The 25,461-nt window shown below is 40.5% G+C and overlaps 1 protein-coding gene across 8 annotated transcripts in view; it reads left to right on the forward strand.

Annotated features, from left to right (window-relative positions):
• Positions 1-8,968: 8,968 nt before the first annotated feature.
• The window catches only part of ATP2B2 (ATPase plasma membrane Ca2+ transporting 2), a 172,210-nt gene continuing 155,717 nt past the window's right edge, over positions 8,969-25,461 (forward strand). For all 8 annotated transcript variants that reach the window (XM_044451477.1, XM_044451476.1, XM_044451479.1 and 5 more), the window contains exon 1: positions 8,969-9,167. In XM_044451477.1, coding sequence (XP_044307412.1) covers positions 8,969-9,167 — 199 coding nt within the window. The remainder of the gene's footprint in view (positions 9,168-25,461) is intronic.

Here is a 25,461-nt window from a genome sequence, read left to right on the forward strand (position 1 = left end):
TTTTTGAAATGTGCATATTTTTCTCCGGCTGGTTACAGAGTTGTTCCTAGGGTTGTTCCCTTAAAGATCAGTTTTGGTTCAATAGCAGTTTTTCCAGAAATGGACATAAAATAAACTAAAATGAAGTGATTGATCCAGGGTGGTGTATCGGTCAAGAATGCTGAATTGAGACTTGGGAGATTCGGCCTCTAATTCCCATTCACTCATGGAACTTAGTGGGTGCCTTTGGTCTACAACTGACTCTCAGCTTGCCTGCCTCATGGGGTTATTGGAGTGGAGAGGAAGAAAAAGTTGTAAGCTACTTTTGGCTCCTTGCAAGAAGAAGAAAGGCAGGATATAATTGTAACAAACTAAAAAGTTTCTGTTAAAAGATAATTTAACTGTGGGATATGTGTGAATATTTATATTATTTAAAATCTATGGATGTGACAGATTAAAGAGATTTTTATTTTACTGATCCTGGAAGTTTTATTTTATTTTATGGATCCAGATTTTCTGCCCAACACTTGATGCTTGCAGCTTTTTTATCATCCTAGTTCTCAGAACCACTGACTCAAACAGTGCACTTGAAAGGAAATTATACCCTACACAGGTAGCTTTGTGTTATACAAAGTTTGAATGCCACAAGATAAAAATAGAAAACTTGAATTTTTTTTTAATGTTGCTGAATAGAAAAGCTGTTGGTCTTATCAAAAAGACTTAATTATAAAATTGATCTATTTTACCCCTAGCTCTTTCCAATCAGGTTTTTTTAAAGGTAGGTATTAGTAATCAATTATTTTAAAAAATTGTTTAAAACAATTCTTCCGGTATATTTTAGTATTAATGAAGGTCTTTGAGACATATGCACACACAACTTGCGTTGCACTGAATTAAACCTATGCATTTCCTTTGCATCACAAAACAAAGGGGAATTATGTACCTTTTGAGAAAGATGCACTTAAGTTCAGACAGGAAAAAAGGACTCTGATTTCCAGCATGGCCCAGCTAACTGTGCTGCAATCTGTAGGCCTTCTTTCTCTTTAAATTTGTATTAGATTGCACCTGTAATCTGTAAAGAAGGTGATACATTCCGGTACATTTCTTGCCACACCAGTCCTTTTTTTTGTTTGTTGTTTTTTTGTTCTGCTGCGTGAAAGCTCTTAGTATCAAATGTGAATATAAAACAGTGGTATGAACCTGTAATAGTTGATGAACGTACAGAATCTGCATTAAATCTGGGACACCATCCCAGAGATGCGATGCGATCTGTATTCATGCAAGATCACCTTTGTCCATCGCAGCAGAACTCCAAACGTGGGAAATACATCACTTTTGGATTGCCATACGTCAACTTGCTAGCATTGCTTGCAATATCTGTGTGTCGTCACCAGCATAAGGATGTCTCAATTCATTTTAGTGCTGAATACATAAGGAGATTTGAACACTTCTCTCCTCAGAATTCAGGACGCTTCATCGGTACCACTCCCTTGGGATGAGATAGTACTGCAGATTTTGGCTGCAGCCCGATCAATGCCTGTAAGCCCCTAACCTTTGTAGAGCAGGACAGCTTCCCGCCTGCGCTTCCCTGATCCTCTTGCTCTGCATTGCCCTAAAAAGCTGCATGGCCCTAAAAGCCCGTCTACTGAAGAACTTCGGAGAGAGGGACCAAGAGGAGGCAGCAGCATCAGATGACTTGTTTTCTGCCATCCCCAGTCATTTTCCCTCCCTATCCCTCTCCTCACCCCTTGCATCTCTTATCTGAGGTCATTGTGCTGATCTTGGAGAGGCAGCTTCCTGCACCAGCTGCTGGGGTTGGAGGGCATCCGAGGACAGATTCTCCCATTTCGGAGGTCAGAGCTCTGCCTCTGACAGTGGAGCTCAGTATTCGGTGTGGGGGGGGCGCTGTAAGATCTACAGATCACAGGGTCGCTCTGGCTGACTGTTTATTGCAAGCATGCTTATTTTTTGTTGTTTGTTAGGGAGCTCTTGTGCTGTATGGTGACTTTCTCCTCACTGCCCAAAAGGCTGTTTTTGTTTTGTAAATTACATGCAGAATTGAGTCTACCTGTTTTTCTGACCAGAACAAAAATGGAAAAAATCTGTGGAACATATATTTGCAAATTTCAGAATCTAGGAATATCTACTGATCTAGTTGGCCTATCTGTTAGTATTAATGAATACAGCTTTAAAGCCAGAAAGTGGGGCATTTCTCTTCCATTCACTGTATACATAGAAAACAGAGCAATATTCCCTTGAAATTTCTGATCCTAATTTCAAACACAAATAGAATGCTTTATGATCAAAGTGGGACAACAATAAAATAGTGAAACACATCTAAGAAAAATCAATAAATTGATTAATTGAATTCTTTGAGTTAAACATTTTGTTAAATTTAGATATATTCAGATGAGATTGTGGAAATGATTTTTTATTGGATTCTCCCCTTCTATATAGTTTGGAATACCTTTCTGCTATTGCAATGTAATTTGTGCTAGTAGAATGATACTACCATTTACAAATTATGTTACACCCTCTCATGATTTAATCTGGCAGGATGTACATAATTAGTGCTGTACCTGCTGAAGTTAGGAAGGTCAGTTGCCATTCTGCATGTGGACCTTTCAGCAGAAGATAAAATATTTGAATAGCTGTAAACATCTATGATAAAGAAATTCCATGTTTTACTTGTGACACCTTTATAGTTTAGTTTCTAACAATTTCCATAAAATACCCAGGCCTTTTTTTCTTCTTCAGATGTTTTTCTGAATGCACTTTCCTGGGAGTAAAATGCATGGATTATATGGGGCATACTTCTGATTAGATAGACTCAGAATGAGAAAGCACATATATGTTTAATATGCTGAAATAATTCGCATTCATCCACTCTTTCGAATTTATAGTATCTTCTGAAACAGAGATGCTGTAAACCTTTTCAGCCTAGAGGTTGAAGAAGCCCTTCAAAGAGGTTAAAAGCCTTAATAGTTACTGCTATTAAGTAAGACTTGGCTTTTAAAAATCTTTAAATGAAGGTTAACATAAATTCTCATGTTCTTCTTTGGCATTGTGTATTTACACAATTAGATTAAATATTTTCACACTGTGTATGCTCTATCATTTTTGTTTGTACCCCTATTTTGTTGAGCTACCTTGAAATAAAACCTTTTGATGTATTGTTCAAGATGCTTAAAATTGGTGTGTTTTTTTCATTTTGCATGTCAGTTTGGTCTAAAGTTAAATGCACGTATTTAAAGCCACATAATCTAGTTTGTTGATTAGTGTACTGTGCATGAAAAATCTATAGTTCCTTTCTGTTGCCTCTCCATCAGAGTTAGATTTTTTCATGATTCCTCTTGTGCAACGTAGGTAACCAACAGCTTTATTCAGGCCTTCCAGACTTGTTTCAGTGAATGGCAATGTACTATAGGTGTCCTTAGTAATACATAATTACAGGAGCTTTTGATAAGGCAAGAACTATTTATTGAATAGCACTATCAACTAACGAAAGCCTGACTGTAATTTGGCTTTACATCCCACTATATCCCAGTGGTTTCCCACTACACGCAGCATAGAGATTGTATGTTAGTATTCCAAGCTACTCCTAGATATTCCTTACTTCTTGGTACTCCCAGTGGCACTGAGGTTCCAGATCATGTTGAACTCCATGTGCATGTATGTAGTACTATTCCCTGAAAAGATTCATGTTGTGTGCATGGCTGTCTGTATTGGATGGGAATTGAAGGACCCTCACTTTTGGCTTCTCTGATACCATGGCAAATCCATGGGTAGATGCAATACCGGTCCTTCAGTGCTGGTATATATAGTTCCAATTAATTTCTGATGAGGAGTATAGCCATTTTGCATTCTGTGATAACTCATTTTTAAAATCTAAATTATCGCTTGATTGTTCAGTTCAATAGTATATTGTTTTCTGAGAAAAATAAACAAACACCACTTGATCTCCTTTGCTTTATTGAAGTGTCAATATTGAGACTACAAGATTAGCATAGGTTTGCAGAACCTGCTTAATTTTCCTTTTATTGGCATCCCCTTGCGTCCTAAAGTGCATCATCTTCCTTCTAAGTACAGCCTGCTGGCAACTGTGACAGAGCAATTTGAGGCAAAAGAAGACAGACTGAGAAGAAATCATTATTTGCTGTACTAGGATAGTGCTTAGAGGCCTCAGCTGAGATGGGAGGTCATTTACTTGACACTTTGGAAATACATCATGACAGACTCCTTTTGCCAAAGAGCTTTCTTCTAAATTGGGCAGAGAAAGAATGAGAGAATCAGGAATCCCTATTTTGTTGTTACAGACCAGGAGAATAGTGGTGGCAGCGCCTCAGTGCTTCATATCTTTATTCACATAATTCTCTGTACAAGCATGGCCGGTAATGGAATGTAAGGCAGCTCCGACTAGTTTTCAGAAATGAAGAAAACATATGGATTGTTTTCTTTCCGTTGCTTTTTATGGCTGAGTGGCGACTTTTAACACATTTATAACAAAAACATAAAAATAAAATGATACAAATTAATACATGAAATTTGAATAACTGCTTAGACTTACACAGTGGTGGCATCCGTCTAATGCTGTCTCTCCTGACCTTGTGTCCCACAGATGTGTTGGGCTAAAGTTCTCGCTGGCAAGGTTGAGAGCTGAAGTCTGACACATCTGGTATGTACGAGGCCGGAGAATGGTAATCCTGTGGCAGGGCTCTCCTGTGTTAAATAGCTGTCCATGGCATGGCACAAACCGGTTCTGAAGCTCCTCTTAGCACAGAGGATGTTTTTGATAATAACAGCCCTCCCTCGACCTCATCCCAATATTGAATGGTAGGTTGGGTTATGGCCTACAGATATATCAAGCTGCTACCCTACAAAATCCCATTAAGGATTCAGCTAGCCAATTGATCAACTCAATATGGCAGCCTAAAAGCAGAGACCCAACACTTTAAGAGGAGGACTAGGATTCATACTCCACATAGGCAAAATGAAATAATTCTATCTGTGTTAGTTTTCTTTGTAGGTAAATCAAAGGAGGAACTTATATCTCTTTCTTTTTTTAATATGCACATTCTAGGGCTTCACTGGTCCAGGTTTTTGGAGACTTGCCAGTGGTTGGTCCCTTGTTTTAAATGCCTTCATTTCTGTGAAGCAATCACACTAATCACCGAGTGAGAGTCTGAAGGTAGCGTTTGTTTCAGTCACAGCAAACTGCTAGGCACATTGGCAGAGTTCCTGGACTTCTCATAAAAGAGATTTCAGGATCAAGTGAAACTTGCATATCTTGTTGCATGAGATTATAAAGCTGCATTATCAGTGGATAATGCTAGTCATGTTCTGCACTTTCGGCATTTTACAATATGCCTCCTGAAAACACAAGAGATGTTATTTCCCTGGGGGTTATGCCATTAAGTGAATCCCAACCATCACACAAACATTAATAAGAGATATGTAGTTCCACAAGTAGACTCTCTGCTTTTTTGTTGGTTAATATTTAATTGAAGGTCAAATAAAATATTTAAAAGGCAAATTATTTTGTTGCATGTGAGAAAACAGAAGCATTGGCTAACACTGGCTGACAAAAATGACACAGTGGTGTTTACAAGGGCTGGAACAAATATTCATACCAAGTGATGGGAATGTCAAGCTAAAGAAATGCTCTTTGGTTTTCTGCACACATGACTACCCTATAGAAAAATATACCATGGAAAAACATGGGATGAGGTTCAGTCCCTTATATACATCAACTTTTGTAGCCGTAGGGAAGAGAAAGTGGTGCGCTGAAAGTATGGTTACGCAGGAGTTCCTTCTCTAATGTAGCAATGTTTCACTTTTGCACAAATGGTTGTGGTGTCTGCATAGCATAGCAGATTTATGACAAACCAATCTCAAGAAAAGAAACTGCTTGGGCTATGTGAATTCAGTCATGCAAAGGTTCCTGTCATAGCTGAAATGAAATGCTAATGAAGAAAGGAACAAAGTCACAACTCAGTTCTATAGCAATATGAAATGTATCTTTGGTTTTTGTCAGATCAAATACTGTTCTGAAACTGCAGGCAGCCTTGTGAAAACCTGCAACAAATTAATCAAATCTAATGAATGTTCAAATAGAGTTCTTGGGTTGTTAATGCTACAGTGACTATTCCAGGTTCTTGTGAGATTTCGTGCTTAGACATTTCCTGCAATGCAAGACTCATTCAGTCCAACAGCTTAATGTTCATGGCAGAAGACCCAAGGCAAAATATTGCTAGCTAAATAAATGTGTAAGAGGAAATCTGTGACCCGGGTCTCCTTTGGGCTCTTCCCCTCTTCACACATCCATATGGATTGGCTCATTCAAGTGGCGATGCTTCATTTGTGGAGAGAGTGTGAAGTCCATTCATTTCTGTGCCCTTTGAACAATCAGAACCTCTCTACAGAACTGTCTCTTGGTGCAAATAGTAGCTTGACGTGGGATGCAGTTTGGATTGGGGAAATGGCACGAAGGGGGAGGGTTAAACGTCTGTCCTCATGTCACTTCCGCAACCAAATTATCAGTTCCATGCGGCTTCTGTGAAATTTTTAAAAATGTAGGTGAGCCCAATCATTGATTCATTTCATTTTCATACTGCCCAATTGCTGCGGTGCTCTGGATGGTTAACAATACAGTGGTACCTTGGCTCACGAACACCTCAGTTCACGACCAAATCAGGTCACGAACAGAAATTTCATAAAAATTTTGCCACAGGTCACGAACTCTGCATCAGGTGATGATCGCGAGCACAGCTGCCTTTCCTCCATCGGCACGATCGTGGTTGTGCTGGGGGCGGGGGGAGATCGCCACGATTGCGCCTATGTTCCCTGCCCGAGTGTGCCCGTCTCCGCCTGCACCCGCGCCTGCCTCTCCCCCAGCGTGCCCACAATCGTGCCCGTTCCCCCCCACACACGATCGCTAGGGAGGGGGAGATGGCTGTGATCTTTGTTGTTCTTTGTCACTTTGCTTCACATTTTTGTGAGTAAAAAAAATAGTTGCAGAACAGATTAACCTTATTTACATTGACTCTTATGGGGAAATTTGACTTGGCTCACGACCAGTTTGGGTCACGACCAGAGTCCTGGAACGGATTAAGTTCATGAGCCAAGGTACCACTGCAGTTAAAACTAAACAAATGTGAAGCGCCTACACACTAATTTAAAAGAATAAAACCATAATAGCAATTGCAATTTCCATGATTCTGCACAAAAACATAGCAGTAGTACAGAATAAAACAGGATATATAAAAATGCAGTTTAAAAGTGAAATACTGGGAAAATTAAAATACTGGTTCTTCATCTGGCACTGAAAAGAAGGTGCCAAGTGCACATCTTTGGAGAGTTCATTCTAAAAATGCTTCTTCCTCATCATGTCTAGTGGAGTGCTTATCACCACGGCCTACTTGCATTATTCTTTTACAGTCATCAGCAGTGGGAGAGGAATCGACAAGTGAAATAACTTAATTACAAACACTGTGAGGCAGTACCATCACTGGGCAAAAACATGGTTAGTAAGATCTGGGTTCTGGATTGAGTGAAATAATTGATTAAATAGCAAACAATCCATGTGTATGCAAAATCTAGCTGATGACTTTTTTCCAGATATCCAGTGGGTTGGACAGGGAGAATAAAATTGCAATAATATTTAACCAAACATGGCTAATCATCCATTATGTACAAGTCATATTAACATTTGAAAAAGTCTGCTTTTCCATTGTACAAAATAGCAAAAGCTTTCCAAAGCTTTATGGGTTTAGCAAGTTATGTTCTGGTGCTAACCCACTTTAAGCAAAACAAAACCCTTTAATCTCCTTTAAATTCTCAATAGTATACTGTAGTAGCTGGCTTCAGCATATTTCTACAGACCTCATTAGTATCTTGATTCTACGGAACATAATTTTACAATGTCTTAAATTGACTGGTTCGTCTCAAAGATCATCCGTGCATACGTCTGAATATTAAAGCTCCTTAAAGCTAGGTATGTTTGTCCCCTTGGGAACTTGCAAAGAAATATTCTGCTCTTGTGCTAAGGGTATCAAGTATGCGGGTGAGTCAGATAACAGGTGGTGCTGAAGGAAAGCAACTTTTCCTATTAGTATGATACGAGTCTCACTGTTTTGCCAAAAGCACTCAGGTGTTCTTATCTTCTTCAGTGGGTTTTTGTTTATCTTCATGGTCTGTCAAAACTGCACTGCTGAATTTATTAAAATATATTCAGGATTGAAAATGAAAATGTCCCTTTTTCAATTTCAACTTTTCTTGCCCTAGAAAATAGTTTCCATAATAGATGAAAGCATAAGTAATAGTGCTCAATTAATTTTTATTACTTCATAGTCTTTATGAGGTCCCCCCTTTTTTTCTTGTTCTTGTCAGATGAAAGATTGATAAAGCAGTCTGAATGAGAGCCCCTACTCGAGGCATATCGAGGCTGTTGGACTAATGGCTTACTTATTAATATTCATGAGCCATCTCATTTAGCTGGTGCTCTTGGGACTTGATTAAAGTAAGGACTGCTGCAATTGCTCCTGAAGCTGGAAAGAGCCTCGTGGGTGACACAGCTAGTTCTGTGAAAATCTGTGGAGCCGGCTGAGGCCACAGTTTTCACACCATCTTTACAGGGCTGTTGTACGCCCTGAGTGGTTGATGGAATGAATTGCACTGCATATGGCTTAGTTCTTTAATGTATGCTTTCTATTTGTTTCTTCAGCTTTGAAGAAGAGATGACCATGTAGATACCAGCAGTCTGGGTGCAGCATAATGGGAAACGGTGAATGGGGTGGAACTGGCTTGCAACCGTGAAGGCGGCCATCTTGTGGATGATTCCCTTTCAGAAGCTCATCCATCACTCACAGCTTCCTCAACTGAAAACATAAAGTGGATTCATTCTACCATTTAGGCTGGAACTTGCATCTCCACCCTTGAAAATTGTGAAGTTGTACATAGCACACAGAGTGGAGCAATACCCCTGGCAACCATGGGTGACTTGACAAACAGCGATTTTTATTCAAAGAACCAAAGAAATGAGGCCAACCATGCAGGAGAGTTTGGGTGCACGCTTCAGGAGCTGCGTTCCCTCATGGAACTTCGAGGAATGGAAGCAGTAGTAAAAATTAAAGAAACATATGGGGACACTGAGGATCTCTGCAGACGCTTGAAAACGTCTCCAATAGAAGGTAAGCAACGGGCATGCTTCATTTTCCCAAGGGATTGAGAGGCTGAGTACTTTGGTACATACAGTGCTATGATCTTTCTTCTCTCATGAACAAGAGTTTATGTTGCTCTGCTAAAAGTTTCTCTGCTTTGCTCTGTTCTGCTCTGCAGGCAGAAGAATGTTGCAATGGGGGAATGGAGCCAAGTGAGACAAATATAGCCACTGTTAAAGCTTGTGTAGTGTGAGAGAATAAGATTAGTACTGCTCTTATAAAGTTGTTAAATATGATAATTTGATTTTAAAGCAGGTTTATTTTTAGAGAAATGCATGAGAAAAACTCTCAATACCATTCTGTTTAATTATCATCCACTTATAATATGGCTTCATGTATCTGCATAGAGTACATAAAGGGCATTCTTTTCCATAATATTCTTCCTATGATTTGGTAACAACACTTTCTCTTTATGTCAGTCTACCTCTGAATTTCGTTTGGATACTTCAAACATTGTCTGTTGGCTGGACAGTCATGCTGTGGGAACTTTCCTCATGAACAACACTGGATCCTTTATCAGCTGGTGTCCCATTTAAGTTACACACAGTGTAGACCTTATTTTAGATGATAAGACAATGTAGAAGCTTCCAAGTAAAGCCTGTTATTTTAATGTTTTAGTGAGAAAAAGCTTTTGTTAGAAAAGTTCTTTTAACAGACCGTTTCACTGACAAATCAGGAAAGGAGAAGTACTACATTTTAGACCTATATACACTGGGATCCTAAGCACCCCATGACACAGGGATAATATCCATATGTCACTGGAATGTTATGTTGTGATGTTAGGTAGACAATACAGGCTATTAATAATAATCGGTTTCCTCAACAAGTGAAAAGACTGGAAACTTGCATCTTCCATTTTGTGTGAAATATCTCATACTTGAGTTCATAAAAGATTAGGGTTTCAGACCAGTCCAAAAAGGGGGCAAAAAGTGCATGAATCAAAGACATCATGTTGTGGGCTATCCTGTGATACTCCCCAAAAATATTTATGGAGCTGTGAGGACTCCTGAAGTACACTTCAGGCCAGCTGGATGCTACAAAATAATACCAACATGAGATCCTCAGTTAAATTGTGACTTGTTTTTATAATTATAAACAGTTCTGAGGCCCAGGGAAAAGGCCATGGAAGTGTATTTGGCTGATTGTTTTTGGCTGAAGCAGTTTGTTGTACCTTCTTAAAATCTGTTCTGGAGATTTGGAAGACACACTAAAGCAAAGCCAGGTGGTTCAGAGGGCTGCAAACTAGAAGAATCTTCCCATTCCTGGAAAGGCCAGTCTGCATCTACCCCCTTTTTTTTGTAATTTGAAGTTTGCTAGTATTCAGTGCATATATCCAATTGGAGCAACAGTGTGTGTATGTACGAAGTTTTGTTCTGTCTATGTATTTATTTTTCTCTGTATCTTAGTTGTAGTCCTATGCATGTTATTTCATTTCATTTATATTCTGCTTCCCCTCCCCCCATCTTGTAATGAACCAAAGGTGCCTGCATAGTCTTCTTGCCCCTGTCCATTTCATCCTCGGAACAACTTTGTGAGTTAGATTGGGCTGAGAGTCAGTGAGTGGTCCGGTGAGATTCATGGCAACGTGTGGACTAGAATCCAGATCCTGAGAGTGCCAGATACCAAACCTGCTCTAGATAGAAAAAAGTCCTATAGCTACCGTGGAAGGAGTTGTAGAATGTTTTTCCGTCTGAACATGCATAGGATTCTGCACTTAGCCACTTTAATCTTCCCAAGGTCACACCCCAACAGAAAAAGAATGCAAATATTAATAAAATCCTATTAAATATAAACAATTAAAATAGTAGAATACCATTAACCTGTGCCGAAGACAAATGTTTGCGCTTAATTTTTTAAACTTTCTTAAAAATAGTCCCAGGCCAAAACAATTACTATAAGCTATCCCCCTCCCTACCCATTTTACTCTGAAGTAGACAGAGTGTTTTTAGTCTGGATCTTAAAAGCCCCTGATCGTCCCCAGTACAGATCCAAATCCAGATCAGGCTCTCTGAACCCACTCTGAATTAAAAGATGCAGATGCTGGATACAGGGGCCCATTTTGGTCTGCAGATGAAGACAGCCATATCTCTGCTATGGTGGAATTTTGTGGAACTGAGAAGGCCTCTTCTCTAGTGTTTATCTTCCATAATGATCTTGGTGGCAGACCAGCAAGCATGGCCTCTGAAGTACAGGCAGTGAAGGGAGTCCTTCCGATAACCTGAATACTTATTTCAGTGCTTTAAAGGTCAAAACCAACCAGGGCAGCTGGTGCACCGTTGATGTAATATGACATGACCAATGAGGACTCCAGTGGCCTCCCTTTTTATCACCTGACATTCCCGAGACATCTTGAAAGGCAGCCCCATTCAGAGCGCAGCACAGCAGCCCAGTCTCCAGGCCGGATAGAACTAAAGCCTGCATAACTGAGAACAGCTCAATTTTTCCTAGAAAGAGGCACAGCTGACATACCAGCTGCAGTTGGTGAAAGAGACTCCTGGCTACTCTGCCACCTGTGCTACTGGAGTCAGCAATGAATGCAGAAGGTGCAAAAATGGCTTTGAAGAAGTGCAACTCCATCCAGGACCAATGCAAGTTGAATCCCTCTCCTAACCCAAAGTACGTCCATCCTGGCTGGCTTCAGCATTGGCTTGTTTGCCCTCATCCATCCCAAAACTGCTTCCAAACACCTATTACAGAATCCCACAGCTTAACTGCAATGAATAGGTAGAAAATGGAAATCGAACTACATATCATTCTGATCCGGTTTAAACAAGAGCTGGACGAAGCTGCTGCTTAGTCTTTAAATTGTACTAGCCATGAATATTCTGTAAGCGGGAGACCCTGTTTTATATGTTCTGTGACTTTACAACAAGTTCCAAGTGCAGAACCAGTGACTCTTGAGATGGTGTGGAAGTCCCATCAGCTACAGCCAACACAGCCAACATTTAGGGACGATGGGAGTCCAGCTGTGTCTGGAGGAATATGGCTTCTGCATCCATAATGCTTATCTCAAAGGCGGGTGGGGGGGAAGAAGTCCTTTATGTCAGAATTGGTTTTGTGGCACATAGATTTTATACTCTGGAAGAGATGTGGCATTGTAATGAACACCATTTCGCATTCATGATAAATGAACATTGGGGCAGGGTACCAGTTGTCTGCCTTGTGATACTATCCAAACATAGCAATATCTTTGAAATGCATAATTTTCTTGGGATGTCCACCTTCTGTAGTTCAAATGCTCAGTTGCATAACACTGTAATAGTTGAAGATGCAGTCATAGTGCATCTTTAGAAGAATTCTGTATTGCATTATTTACGGAAGCGGCAAAGATGAAGAAATATAATCCTGCTTAGCAGCACTGGCTATTCAATTCCATTTGGTCTGTTACACAAAGTCATTCAAAAGTAATCTGTATTTAAAGTAAGAGTTCCAAATTCCTTGTACTCCACAAATGATTGGAGGCATTGATAATTAAACAAGGAATTCCAAATGAGCCTCGGATCATAAGGATTGGTGAATTTTAACTTTGTGAAAGGCTGAAATATTTGTCACACTGAAATCCTTACTTGGCAGGCTCTTGTACTTGGATGCCATATACAACATGAGATTAAAAGGTTAATTATGTCTACTTGAAAATGAAGGAGCAGAAAGAGACACCACTGATACAGTGTGGTTGCACATTCTGAAGAGCAGCTGCAAGAGTAAAAAGTCCTGTTGCATGAACATGGCTCAGAAATTCTGCAGTGGGTGTGCTCCTACACTTCAAAAGCATATCATAGTGGATTACTGCATGAGCTCAGAACCTGTGGAAAGAAGCAGTTGCCGCCTTACTCCTGGAAAAGGAGCAAAAACAGGATCATTTTATTACTTCAGTCAATCAATCAATTAAATATATTTTATACTGCTCAATAGCCTGAAGGCAAGGGATCCTAAATGTGAATGGGATGCAGGAAAATGCTAAGGTAGAAGAAGCAGCGGCAGTTTCAATTACTTGATCTGTTATCGCTTCCCTCTCTATTATTCAATATTTCTGGTAGAGTTAATCTACTGAAGATATTCATCAACTCTCTAATGTGTCTGCTATCTTTAGACTTGGCATGTGATCTTTATTGTTCTCATATTCTGACCGACAGATACGAACACAGCAGAACTCTAGCTTTATTTTTAGTGGTTTTCCTCTAGAAAATGTAGCTTAATCATGTTATTAGAAGACATAGCAGTAGCTCTTTCTCAGTGTATTTGCCCGATTTGTTTCAGAAACTGTTTTTTTTTTTAAATAGACTAAATCCACATTAAAAACAGGTGTTTAAAGTTGTTTACATTTTCTAAGCTTTTGTGGAACTTAAGTGTGGGAGTCCATAAGGATGCTTTCTGCATCCTTTCACTTTAAAATCACGGGACTATTGAATGAGCTAGATGTTCATTCCTTCCTGAAACAGCTATGCCCATGCTTTTCCACCAGTTATTTTCAGCATTTATCTCTCTATCAGCCTTCCCCAACCTGGTGCTGTCCAGATGATTTGGACTACAGCTTCAAGCATTCCTGACCATTGGCCATGGTAGCCGCAGCTGCTAGAACTGGAAGCCCAAACATCTTTGAGAGCACCAGGTTGGAGAAGGTACAGTACTCACATTCAGAGGAATGTTCTGTGATTTATATGCTGAAGATGTTCTCCTGTATCTTTGCAACAGTAGTATAATACACTGTGTCACATACTTCCTTCCCTTAATCATGCTAGGTTTCTCCTGCAGTGTTTTCTGTAAGTACTTGGACTCCTTTTCTCTCTTTCCCAGGGGCTGTTTGTTTTACATACATGCCTTCTCCTCTTGTTTTTGCAAAGCAAGATCCTCCCCTGGGTTGCCACCCTCAAGGCAAGCAAGTTACAAAGGAAAGATGCCATGCCAGCGCCTGGGCACAGTTTGGCCTTCCTCTTCCAGCCAGATCTCATATATCCTTAAAATGGAAGCTCCCCAGGCATGATAATGGGGAGAAAGCAACCCTGTTTATGGGATGCATGTACACGTAGTCCCTCCTGGTGAGGCGCTTCCAGGCTGCTGCTATGCTTTAAGCAGAGAGGCATTGTCCTCCTGGAACTGCATTCTGGTTATATATAAAGGTGAAGGTAAAGGTTTCCCCTTGACATTAAGTCCAGTCATGCCTGACTCTAGGGGGCGATACTCATCTCCATTTCCTAGCCGAGGGAGCCAGCGTTTGTCTGCAGACAGTCTCCGTGGTCATGTAGCCGGCATGACTAAACACCGAAGTGCACAGAATGCTGTTACCTGCCCACCGAAGTGGTACCTTTTTATCTACCTGCATTTGCATGCTTTCGAACTGCAAGGTTGGCAGGAGCTGGGATGGGGCAACGGGAACTCACTCCATTGTGCAGATTCGAACCGGCGACCTTTCGATCAACCAGCCCAGCAGCACAGCGGTTTAAACCACTGCGCCACCTGCAGTCCCTCTGGTTATATATACTGCCATATAATTGGAGCTTCATTAGCCTGGAGAAAAAGTATAGCAGCTACAGTGTTTCTGTGTTCATCTAGTGTTGTTTTGGGGGGAAATACTGACTCAGAGGTTCAAAAAGCTAACCCTCTGCTATCATGCCTGGAATCATGACTAGATGCCCCCCATCTAAACTTCTTTGATGTTGTAATCCTCTGTTGTGCAAAGCTGCTGCAAATATTAGCATACCTAACTTCAACACGTCTACTTGTCCATAAATTGGGTTGAATCTATCATGTACTGATGCTGGAATTGGCAAATGTGGCTCTAGTAGGACAAATAATAATATCAGTTGCTTAATATCCGACATCACTCTTATAGAGTGAGGTTTGTTGCCCAGCATGGACACTGATTGAGATTCCCAGTTAGCTATGAAATTTAAAAGGTGAAGCATGACACTCACTAACTCTCAAGCCTTATGGCACAGGATGAAAAGGGAAGGCTCTGTTTGGAACCCTGAATACCTTGGAGCAAGTGTGGGAACCAAAAGTAAATAGATAAATAAATGAATGAATACTCATGTTCGGGATATGGATGTAGAAGCTTGCTGAGCCAGATGAAAGAGTGGAAATCAAGGTGTTGTGGAAAGTTTAATCTTCAGGTCTAATTCTGTGGAGTATAATGAAGAGTTATTCTCATTTATGTAGGAAAAACATTGTTCACAAACCCAGGAATGAAAAGATTAAACAGAAGCTAGGAGATAGCCAAGGGAACAACTGATTAACAAAGGATTTGAAGGAAGCAAAATCTCTATCTAAGTAATAGTTGAATTACTGAGTGGAGGTGTCACAGTCATCTTCTTTCACACCCATAATGTGGATCAGAACCACAAGCAATCTCCATTTCTGCTGGTGGTTCCTCGCTTCCCAGACATCAGATTCATGCAAAAGGAGGCAAATTGGTAAATTATTATGTATTTCATTTTTATACTGCCTTGTAGCCAAAGCTCTTACAGTGGATAAGGTGGGTTGCGCTCTCCAAAAAGCCATACATAAAATCTCCTCCTGCTCTGAAGTACGTGTGTATCTATGGAGTGGCTGGGAAAGAGCTGAAATCTCACAAAAATAAGGATATGAACCTTCAAATGTAATAGAGAAGCACAGGTATTTCATTGGGCAAAGTGCTTTCAGCTTTGTTAACTCATATAACTTGAAAGCAAGACATGGATTACTTGCCTTTAGATTAGTGATTATTATGTGAACAAAGTTCCCATTGAGGAAATAACAAGCTAAACCCATTGCTGTTTAAGAGGTATTAGATAGCCTGTATTTCTCTTTAAGTGTACCCAAGTGAAAATGAGTTTATCTCAAAGTAAACGAAGTACTTTGAATGGAAAACCCATTGATGCTGCCTAGGTGCAGTGTGTTAATGAAAATGATCAGATCAAGGAAGGTCAGTCTCTTTCCAAAGAGGCTTAATTTACACCTTCCATGATGTCCAAGTATTTGAGTAACTAATTAGGCAAGTTATAGCTCATTGTTATGTGAACTTTTCAGGAGAGTATACTTGAAAAGGCTGGCTGTGATTTTTAGAGATAATATCATAAATGGCCCCTGGAAACAAACACTTTGAAAAGTGTTCCAGCTGCTCCCTGGTGATGGTGCAAATCTATTCAGAAGTGGAAATGTAATTGGATTGCAAATACAAAAGTGTGGGCTTTCCTACAGTGACTCTGAGCTGCATCCCTGTTTTTATTTCCCTTTTTAAAATATGTATAGGTGGTCTTTAAGGCAGCTTCTACCGCAGGTGAAAATAATAAAAGCAGCAGTGGACACCTTAATAGGACTAACTATTAGCAACCAAAAGTTTGAAAACAACAAAACATCTCATAAATAAGAAAAATTCAAATAGATATTTAAATAGCTACCAGCAAAACCATTTCAATTTAGCAGCCTGTAATTTGTTTTTAGAAAGGCCGGGGGAAACATATGTCTCTTTAGGCTTTTCCAGAGGCATATGTTTGATGCACTGTGTATTCTATCACAGTGGAGCCATGGCTGACAATTGTCCTCTGCTTTGTGCTCAGTCGGTCTTCTCCTTTGATCTAACTCTGGACTATGGGGCAGATCACATTACCTTCACCCACACCTAAGTCTGACTGTTCAACAGAGTGTATCACCAAACCAGCCTCTCAGCTTATCACTGTGTCTGCTTGCCTTGCCGTTTCAGTCTAGAATACCAACCCTGCCTTTTCTTCCAGTTCTGGTTCAGCTTCTGAGGAAACAGCTTTGGAACGCTGTACTTTGGGAGAAGAGGGCTTAGTCTCTGCAGGCAGGCTTTCAGTTAACCTGATCACAAATCATTTTAAGGCTAGGAGGTTAAAATGAGCCCTTTAAGTTGTGCTAAAAATTGGTAAGCAGTGCACTTCTGGCCACTGCAGGAATCCTGAATCATCTTTATTCTTGTGGGCCCATCAAAGACCATGTGCAAACCACTTTTGAAGTCTGTTTGCTACCCAAAATAGCTCCATATCTGGATCGTTCACCCTCATCCATTCCAAACCAGACAATGAGTCAAGAATTTCATGGCCTGCCTAGAGCAAGTTGATGGGAACAAGAGGCAAAATGTTTGTCGTACTTCTGTGTTCTCAATGGAGGCATGAGATTAGTATTGCAATCAGAAAGGAGCATGTATTGCTACCTTTTGCCTTTGTTGTTATAGAACGTTTCAGTTGTACTTTGATTACTACTGCATGTCTTATAGTGTACAGATGCACGAGGTAGCAGTGTTCTAGGTCAAGGTCAGGAAGGAATTAGAAAAGACAGCAGTGGGGAGAAATAGTTGCAGGTGGAAGCCTGGACTGGGACAAGTGCATAGTTAAGAAAGGCTTTATTAAATTAATATGCCTTGAAGAGTGGCTTTGAGGAGAAGAAAGGACCTTGAAAAAGAAGCTGTTCCAGGTTCAGGAGGCAGCATTTATTTGTACTTTATTTATTTCATTTTTATGACACAAACCCATTCAGGAACACTCTCATAGTTCTTTGTGCACAGAATGTGGCATTGATCTTCCTTCAGAAGCACTGCTTGACACCCTTAGCGCTGGGCCAACAGGCAGACTGCTCCGCCCTCCCTCATCTGTTGTCATCCAGGACTTAATGATGACCCATCCTCGTTTTGACAACAGTGTGTTTCACTTGTAAGAGAAGGTAAACTGCTTTTGGAGGCTGTGCATGTATTCCTGCAGGATCCTGGTCCAACCAAGGCACCTCACTTTTGATTCAAGCATAGTCAGGAAGCAATAAAACCACCTCTGTGAAAGATAACATGCAGTTTATTGAATTGAGTGACGAGATGTGGATGCAGATGATCAATAAACAAGCACAAGAAAAGGTCACAAAATGTCCCTTCAGTCACAGCATACATAATGCCTGGAACATCAAGTATGATGCTTGGACATTTGAATGCTCTTCATTCAGAGCAAAAAGGCAAACTAGGAAGCCAGAATTCACCCCAGATGCTAGAAGATGCCAGCAGGAGAAAACAGGTTAGGCAAGAGAAGACGCTGCTATCCTAATTAACTTACATGAAAGATCAGGTGTAAGCATTAGTATCTTGGGGAGCAGGTAAGGAGTTACCAGCAGCTGATAGATGGTGATTTGAAGTCCTCAAGAGAGGTTCTTGCCTTGCATTTCTCACAGCAATTCTCACAAGTTCTTCACAGAACTTGAGCTTATCATGGAATTGCTGATTTAAAGGGTTGTACCGAACCCTGCATACAGTTCACACTAACTGCTCATTGCTGTGTCTTCTGGTTATTGATCCCACTACAGAAAGAAATTGAATTATTCTACATCTAAATATTACATCTTGGGGGTTTCTACAGAATGCATGAATAAATACATGACTAACTTTGACTGGGTTGAGGGGTTTGGTGAAACACACACCACTAGCTAGTGAATGGACTTGTGATTCTTTTGCTGTATTGCTTCCAGGGTTCCAAGATAGGCTAGAGAGCTACTGAAGAGAATCAAACTTGAGGGCATAATGAGAAGAGTTCATCAGTAAAGGACAAGCCAGGTGAAGGAGCGGAGAGCATGCTAGAAGTCAAGACCAAAGAAAGCCTGAGGATACAAGAAGATACCAGAGTAGAAGAAGCCCATGGGCAGTGTCCAGTGCTGGTAGATCCCAAGCACATTCCTGTGCTAGCAGGAATACTCATAGGTGCAATGAGCAAGTGGCACTGGCTGGCACAACCCGAAATGCTACCCAGAGTTACCACCTCCACAATCAATGGGAGTAGTCGGCAGAGCTCTCTCCCGTGACCTCCGCTTACTTGACCTCTTCCAGGAGGGTAGTTTGCACTTGTGCTAGCGAGTACTCCTTTGCTGCCATGCCAACAGCTGCCCTGGCTACTGCAAGGTCAGTCTTGCATCCATCCTTGCATCGCTGAGCCAAGGCTTGGCAGGCACGGGTAGCCCTCTTCAGCCCTTCCCTTCCCAGAGGATCAAACGGCCAGCCTGCAGCTGGTGATGCAGGGTAGTGAGCTCACCACGCATTGCAGCTGCACAAAGATCCAGAGACTGTCAGTGGGAGACCTGGCTAAGAGCTGACCCTTTGACGCAAGTGCATTGCTTGCTTTTCAGAAGAACAAATATTCTTTCCAACCTAATGAAACATCCACTTTATGAATGGTAGGTAGATTCTGCCCCCTCCCCCTGGATGATTAAAAAATGGAACTTAACCGCACACTGTGTGCTTGCCTATGTCATGTCTCATTGTTCCATAATTAATTTGGCTTCTCACATGTACGTCATAAATCACACATAGACCATTTCTTTAGATGGGTTTTACACAAATGCATGCTTTTATTTTACTGTAGGCCAGATTCTAAAGGTGTGTATCCAATATTACTATCACAACTCTAATTCGATTCAGTGTGTCTGCTTTAACTAATTTTGGGAACAGCCCAGTATGTTTTCTTTAAGAAGAATGTACTTGTTTTCAGAAAACACACACCCTAAAATGTTGGGGGAAATTGATGAGCAAAAAGGGCTTGATTATTGCATCAAATAGTCTGGCATTCTCTCATGCAAATGTTAATTTATCTTCACAGTGATTTAAGTTTCTTGCTATGTGGTTATTACCTATTTTGTTTCTGGTTTTACCCATGCATGTGCAATATTGTCGAAAGTCAATACTATGTATAGTTCTTTGTTTGTTTGCTATATTTATACCCTGCCTTTCTCCTGCAAGAATCACAAGGCAGCTTACATAATCCAATCCTTCTGCTCCTTTCCCTTTTGTCCCTACAATGACCCTGTGAGATAGGTCAGGCTGAGAAGCATTGACTAGCAGGGGGTGGGGGTGGGGGCAGACTTGCTCACTGGAAGAGCCACATATTTATTTTATTTTATTTATTTATTTAGGGAACTTCTATGCCGTCCCATTCGCCGAAGCCTCGGGGCGGCTCACAAACATAAATAAGTAACATCATATAAAACAATATAATTTAACAGTATAAATTAAGTCACCCTGGCCAAAGAATAAAATAAATAAATAATATTAACAATTAAAATAACATTTGAATAAAAAGCTCTTCACCTGGCACCGAAAAACAAATAACAACGGCGCCAGGCGGACCTCTCTGGGGAGCGCATTCCATAGATTGGGCGCCACCGCAGAGAAAGCCCTCCTCCGAGTACTCACCCTCCTAATTTCCTTCACGGAGGGTTCCTGGAGAAGGGCCTCTCCCACTGATCTCAAGGGGCGGGCGGGCCATACAGTGGAGGTCAGATGTTTGAGAGCCGCAAGTGGGCATCCATGGGTGATGAGGGGCAAGCAGGTGCCTGTGCGTGGCAGCAGTGGGTAGCAAGTGGCACATACCCACAGGTACTCTGGCTAGTGAGCGGCAAACTGCAAAATAAACTCAAAGAGCCACTTGTGGCTACTGAGCCTCAGTTTGGCCATCCCTGGACTAGCCCAGAGTCACCCAGTGAGCTTCATGGCTAGGTGAGGGCTAGAACCTGGCTCTCCTGATTCCCAGCTGAGCACTCTAACAGTGATGCCACACTGGATCTGGAGTTACCTTTCAAGTCCGGGAGCAAACTACTGGGTTATGTTTATCTTCAGGCCTCCTAAATTGCCAAGAAGCCTTAATAAGCAGTAATGATTAGGATTATTTATAGCCTATCATGGACATTATCTCAAAGGCTTTACAGCAAAGCTGCTAGTATATAGGTTTTGACACTATACCAGATTATGGGTTCAGGCACTATACTGGGTTTCATTTCTGGAATGGATAGTATTCTGGGATGTTGTGAGAAGCTTGTGTAAGGTCAGTTATCAAGTTGAGTACTCTAGTTGGATCTCTGCAAGAGAAGGCTAGCCTACCACAGATGGTCTTATGAATCCAGTTCTCCTGCCACATGGGCAAACCTTAAGGTGTACCTCCAAGCCTACTAACAGCAAAGGTGAACATCACCTTCTGTTGTCCTCTCCCTCGTTCCCCACATTGCTTTCAAATGCTAAGGCAGGCATAGGCACTGTCATGATGCTACGGTGTCTGCAACTTCATGGAATCATATGATTGATAGTTTGCTTTCCTACTCTCAGTGTTAGGTGTGCCATCCTAAAGCAACCACAGTCAAAGCTGTTTTCTGAATAAGCCCAACCCAAGTAATAATCTCAGCATGATGAAACAGGAAGGAAAATTAAATTGCCCATTTTCTCATGAACAGTGTGTGAGAACTTTTTTACTGGGCTTTTACTCATTTTCTTATTCTCTGAGCATAGAAATGTGTGTATGTGTGGTTAAAGGAACTCACAGATCCAGGTCCTGATCGAAACAAAAAAGGTTGGTTTGAGAATCACCAGAGGAAACTTCACTGAAGTTCCGTGCACTGAAGTAATTCATTCATAGTCTTATCTATTAACTTTTCTTAGATAAGTTGCAGGGAAGGCACAATTTGCCTAGCTGTTTCATGTGCTTTTGTTTCCATATGCACCTTGGATGTTGACAATGGAGTACAGAAACGTCTTGTACTTTTGCTCATTGTTTATTAACCTTCTGAATTTTCTCTAAGTACAAACAAACTTATTCTGTGGAAGCTGACCGGCTCTTTGCTTTCATTATGTACATCTTAAACTGACGAATGAAGTGTATGCCTTACTATTTATTGCAGAAAACAAAATAATTTTAAGGAGAAGTAGCACACACACTGAGTCATGGACTATTAGAATTATTAAAAGTTAAAATTGTACACTCAGTCCCAGGGTTAAGAATGAGTTCTATTCCTGAGATCATCTTTTAAGTCAAATTTGTGTGTGAGTTGCATCACTTGTATAAAAAAGCATATAAAATGCTTAAGAAACACTTCCATATACACTAAAATAACTTAAACACAATACAGCATTTTAATAACGATAATTATACAGTAATACTAAAGTTATTACTGTAACTACAGGTACTGAAGAGAGAGAGAGAACCTGTATGTATGTGTGTAAATACAGTACAGTTCTTAAAATGATTTAGATAGAAAAATAGTAAAAAGGTTATTAAAGATTAACACTTCTTGATCTAATATTAAGCTTAACATTAACTGGATGATGTTGGAGAAGGGACTCGTTATCCTTTAAAATGGTCCTGATTGCCCATAACTCCATGTGATTTGAAGCACATTGGCTTGGATACCTAGTTTTTCATGAGCATCAAAAACTACTGTAGTTCTGCTGCTGCCACAGAACTAATTCTGACTTTGTGGCTCTCTGCTCTTAACTTCCTTTGCCGCTTTTCCCCTCCCTCCCTCCCTCCCTCCCTCCCTTATCTCACCACCCAGTACTCACTGCCTGCTTCCCATGGGTGCCCACCTGCTGCCTGTAGACACCCACTTAATACTTGACAATGAGGCAGGATGCGATTGTTCATATTGTATTAATTAATTAAATTTGTTTAAAGGCCATCTATTAGCATCACGCTCTCTGGGAAGCCATTACATTGTTCGTAATGTTTGGATGTTTGTAACTGGGGGTCTGGCTATATATCCATTTTCCTGGGAATATACTCTTCTGAGCATACATGTATATGAATATGTTTGCTTCAAGGGGCTGGATTTCCTAAGCTTCCTGCTGCATTCTGCTCTAGTAGGTGTCTTGCACCTTCATTGCCTTAGAGAAGCTCACCTGGTGCCTATGATATTGTAATATGCAGGTTTTCATTTTTCCAGGTCTTTAGATCTGTTTTAGTTAGACATTTTTCTTGCTGATCATTTATTATTGTCATGTGTTTTCTTGTTACTGAATTTTAATATGGTTTTAGTCCTCCTTGCAAGCCACTACAAGAACTCTGTTGTATGGACAAATAAGGACAAATCAGTGAATAAATAAGAAAGGAAGAACCTTATGAAAAAGGCTGAAGAAAAGAGGTCCATTAAGGAAAGTCAACTGCAGCCTCCACAGCTTTCCCTTTTATAAAAGACTCAATTCAAGATTGTCCTTGGTAGACTTGGCAAGAAAGGAGATATTCCAAAATAGTAATGCTCCTGTTTTAACAAAAAACGTTTGACTTAATAGAATAGATCACTTTGCTGGAAGGAGATTTTAGGTACTACAAGCTAGTTTTTAAAGTGAAAAATAACATTTCCAAGCCACACTCTTTTTTGTTTATACAATGCCTATGCAAGGAAATGCCATGTAACTTAGTAGATATTGCTAAGAGAGTTTTGGCCAGAAAAAAGGTCTCAGTCTTCCAGTATGCCTCAGGTCGTGGCTTTTTTCCTGTCTAAAGATGCATACTTGTACCTTTAGTCTATTGTCACAGTAAGTTTTATCAGTGATTTCCAGGGAAGTAGAGAGGGTAAGTGCATAAGGAACTCTAGCTGAGCATTATTAGAAGATTGCCATGTTGCTGAATCATGCCACTAAATATGATTTCTTAGCATCAGCATGTGTAAAGAACTACACAGTAAGCATACCCAGACTTCTGATGATCGAGTGTTAGCTAAATATATGCTTAGCATTATGCTGTACAGTCATGTTTGGAGACGATAGGGTATTAAGGGGAATTTATAATGTGCCACATTAAAGTTTGATGGTGCAGCTATATCAATATTAATAGATCTGTACACAGAAAGAGTAGCTGTTTGTTTGTTTGTTTGTTTGTTTGCTTTAATGGTCTGTTCATGCCTTTTCCTCATCATGTGTCTGGAATGTCTTGTTTACCTGTGGTATATTAGATGACAGAAGGAAAAAAGCCCAGTGTTTTATCTAGTATTAAAATGACCTCCTTTTAGTGGATTACAAAGCATTCACAGATTTCCCTTTTATAGGCTTCCATTTACACAATTACAATTAATGCTGCTTTAAATGGTTGGGTAAGCATAAGAAGCCTTGTAATAACATCTGTGGCACATGAATGTTAAACAGCCATCTTATGAGACTCTTAGCTTCTCAGCTGCTCCCTCAAATCTTTAAAATAATTTGCATGAACTAATGTCAGCAAGTGTCTGAAAGGATTAAAAATAGAGTTTCCTAGTGTGGGTAACTGTTTTAGCATTGGCAGTGTGCGCACACACGGACACACAGAGGTCTCTTAAGGGCAAGTAAAAGGTTTCCCTCCTCCGAACATAAATGTTATTTTTAATTCCTGATGTTAATCCTGTTTAACAATGACATCAGTCCGTGGCATATTTTGTCATGAGATGCTGAGAGTTCTCAAAACTGGCCCAGTTTAGCAGAGGTACTGCTGCTGCTCTCAACACTGATATGATGAGCAGTTTAAAGTTATTGAAGAGATCAATCTATTTGTTTTTGAACAATAGCAACAACATTTTTCCTACATTTTCCTTTTCAGCTATCTTGTCCTTAAGTACATTCCATGCTTAGCAGCTGCCACAGCTGAAATAGAAACATGAGGAGATACACCAAGTATGCTAATGAAATGATGGGGAAGTGTGACTCCATCATTATTAAATTACCTACTTAGGGCAGATGCCCTTGTCCTGCTCCCTATTGGTAACAGTAATGGGGCCAGAAATATGACAGGAGGATGAACATTTGAGGCCTGCTAGATGGATACTGTGCTCTTCTGATGTACTGAACCCCAAATCAAAGGGCTCTTGGCAGCACAAGTAAATGAAATAAAGATGACTCATATCTAAGACCTGTATTTTCTAGCATTTCCTTTGTTAGACAGCTGATTCAGCCTGTACTACCAACCCATGAATTCTATCACCATAATTGTGGAGGTGATGATGAAGCAATAAAACAGATATTTGACAGAAAAATAATGAGAATGGTATGATGGGAGAACCTGGCTCTTAGGGGAGTTAACTCAGCTTTGCCTGAAGTCTTAACCCAGTGTCTTCTTATTTAGAGAGGCTGCCTTTATGGAACATTTGCCAGAACCAGCAGGCAAGTCAAATAAGGACTCTTCTCCAGATTTGCTGGCTTTTGCTACAAGGCAGTGTAAATGAAATTGGCTCAAAAGGCCCCAAAGTGTATGTCTCATAGACTAGTGCCATTCTTCCTGGTGTGGCATGCTGACAGCATGGAGGGCATCCAAGCAACTCCACAGGAATAGCAGCACCTATGCTGACCATATAAGAACAGGGCCTAGGCTAATATTTGTTTTATGTAGCAAAGAGAATTAGATATGTATGTATGTTGCACCAAAACCAGCCAAGAATCTTGTGCAGCATTACAGACTAGCACATGAGTACATTTTCATGGCCCAGAGTGCACTTTATCAAATGCATAGAACTTGGTGGGTAGATACAGAATATCCTGGGTGTGGGAAGAAAAGCTGGAGCTCAGTGGCGG

This window comes from Varanus komodoensis, unplaced genomic scaffold (genome assembly GCF_004798865.1).
Source record: "Varanus komodoensis strain SLA01 unplaced genomic scaffold, ASM479886v1 scaffold6_2, whole genome shotgun sequence".
NCBI classification, from domain to species: Eukaryota; Metazoa; Chordata; class Lepidosauria; order Squamata; family Varanidae; genus Varanus; species Varanus komodoensis.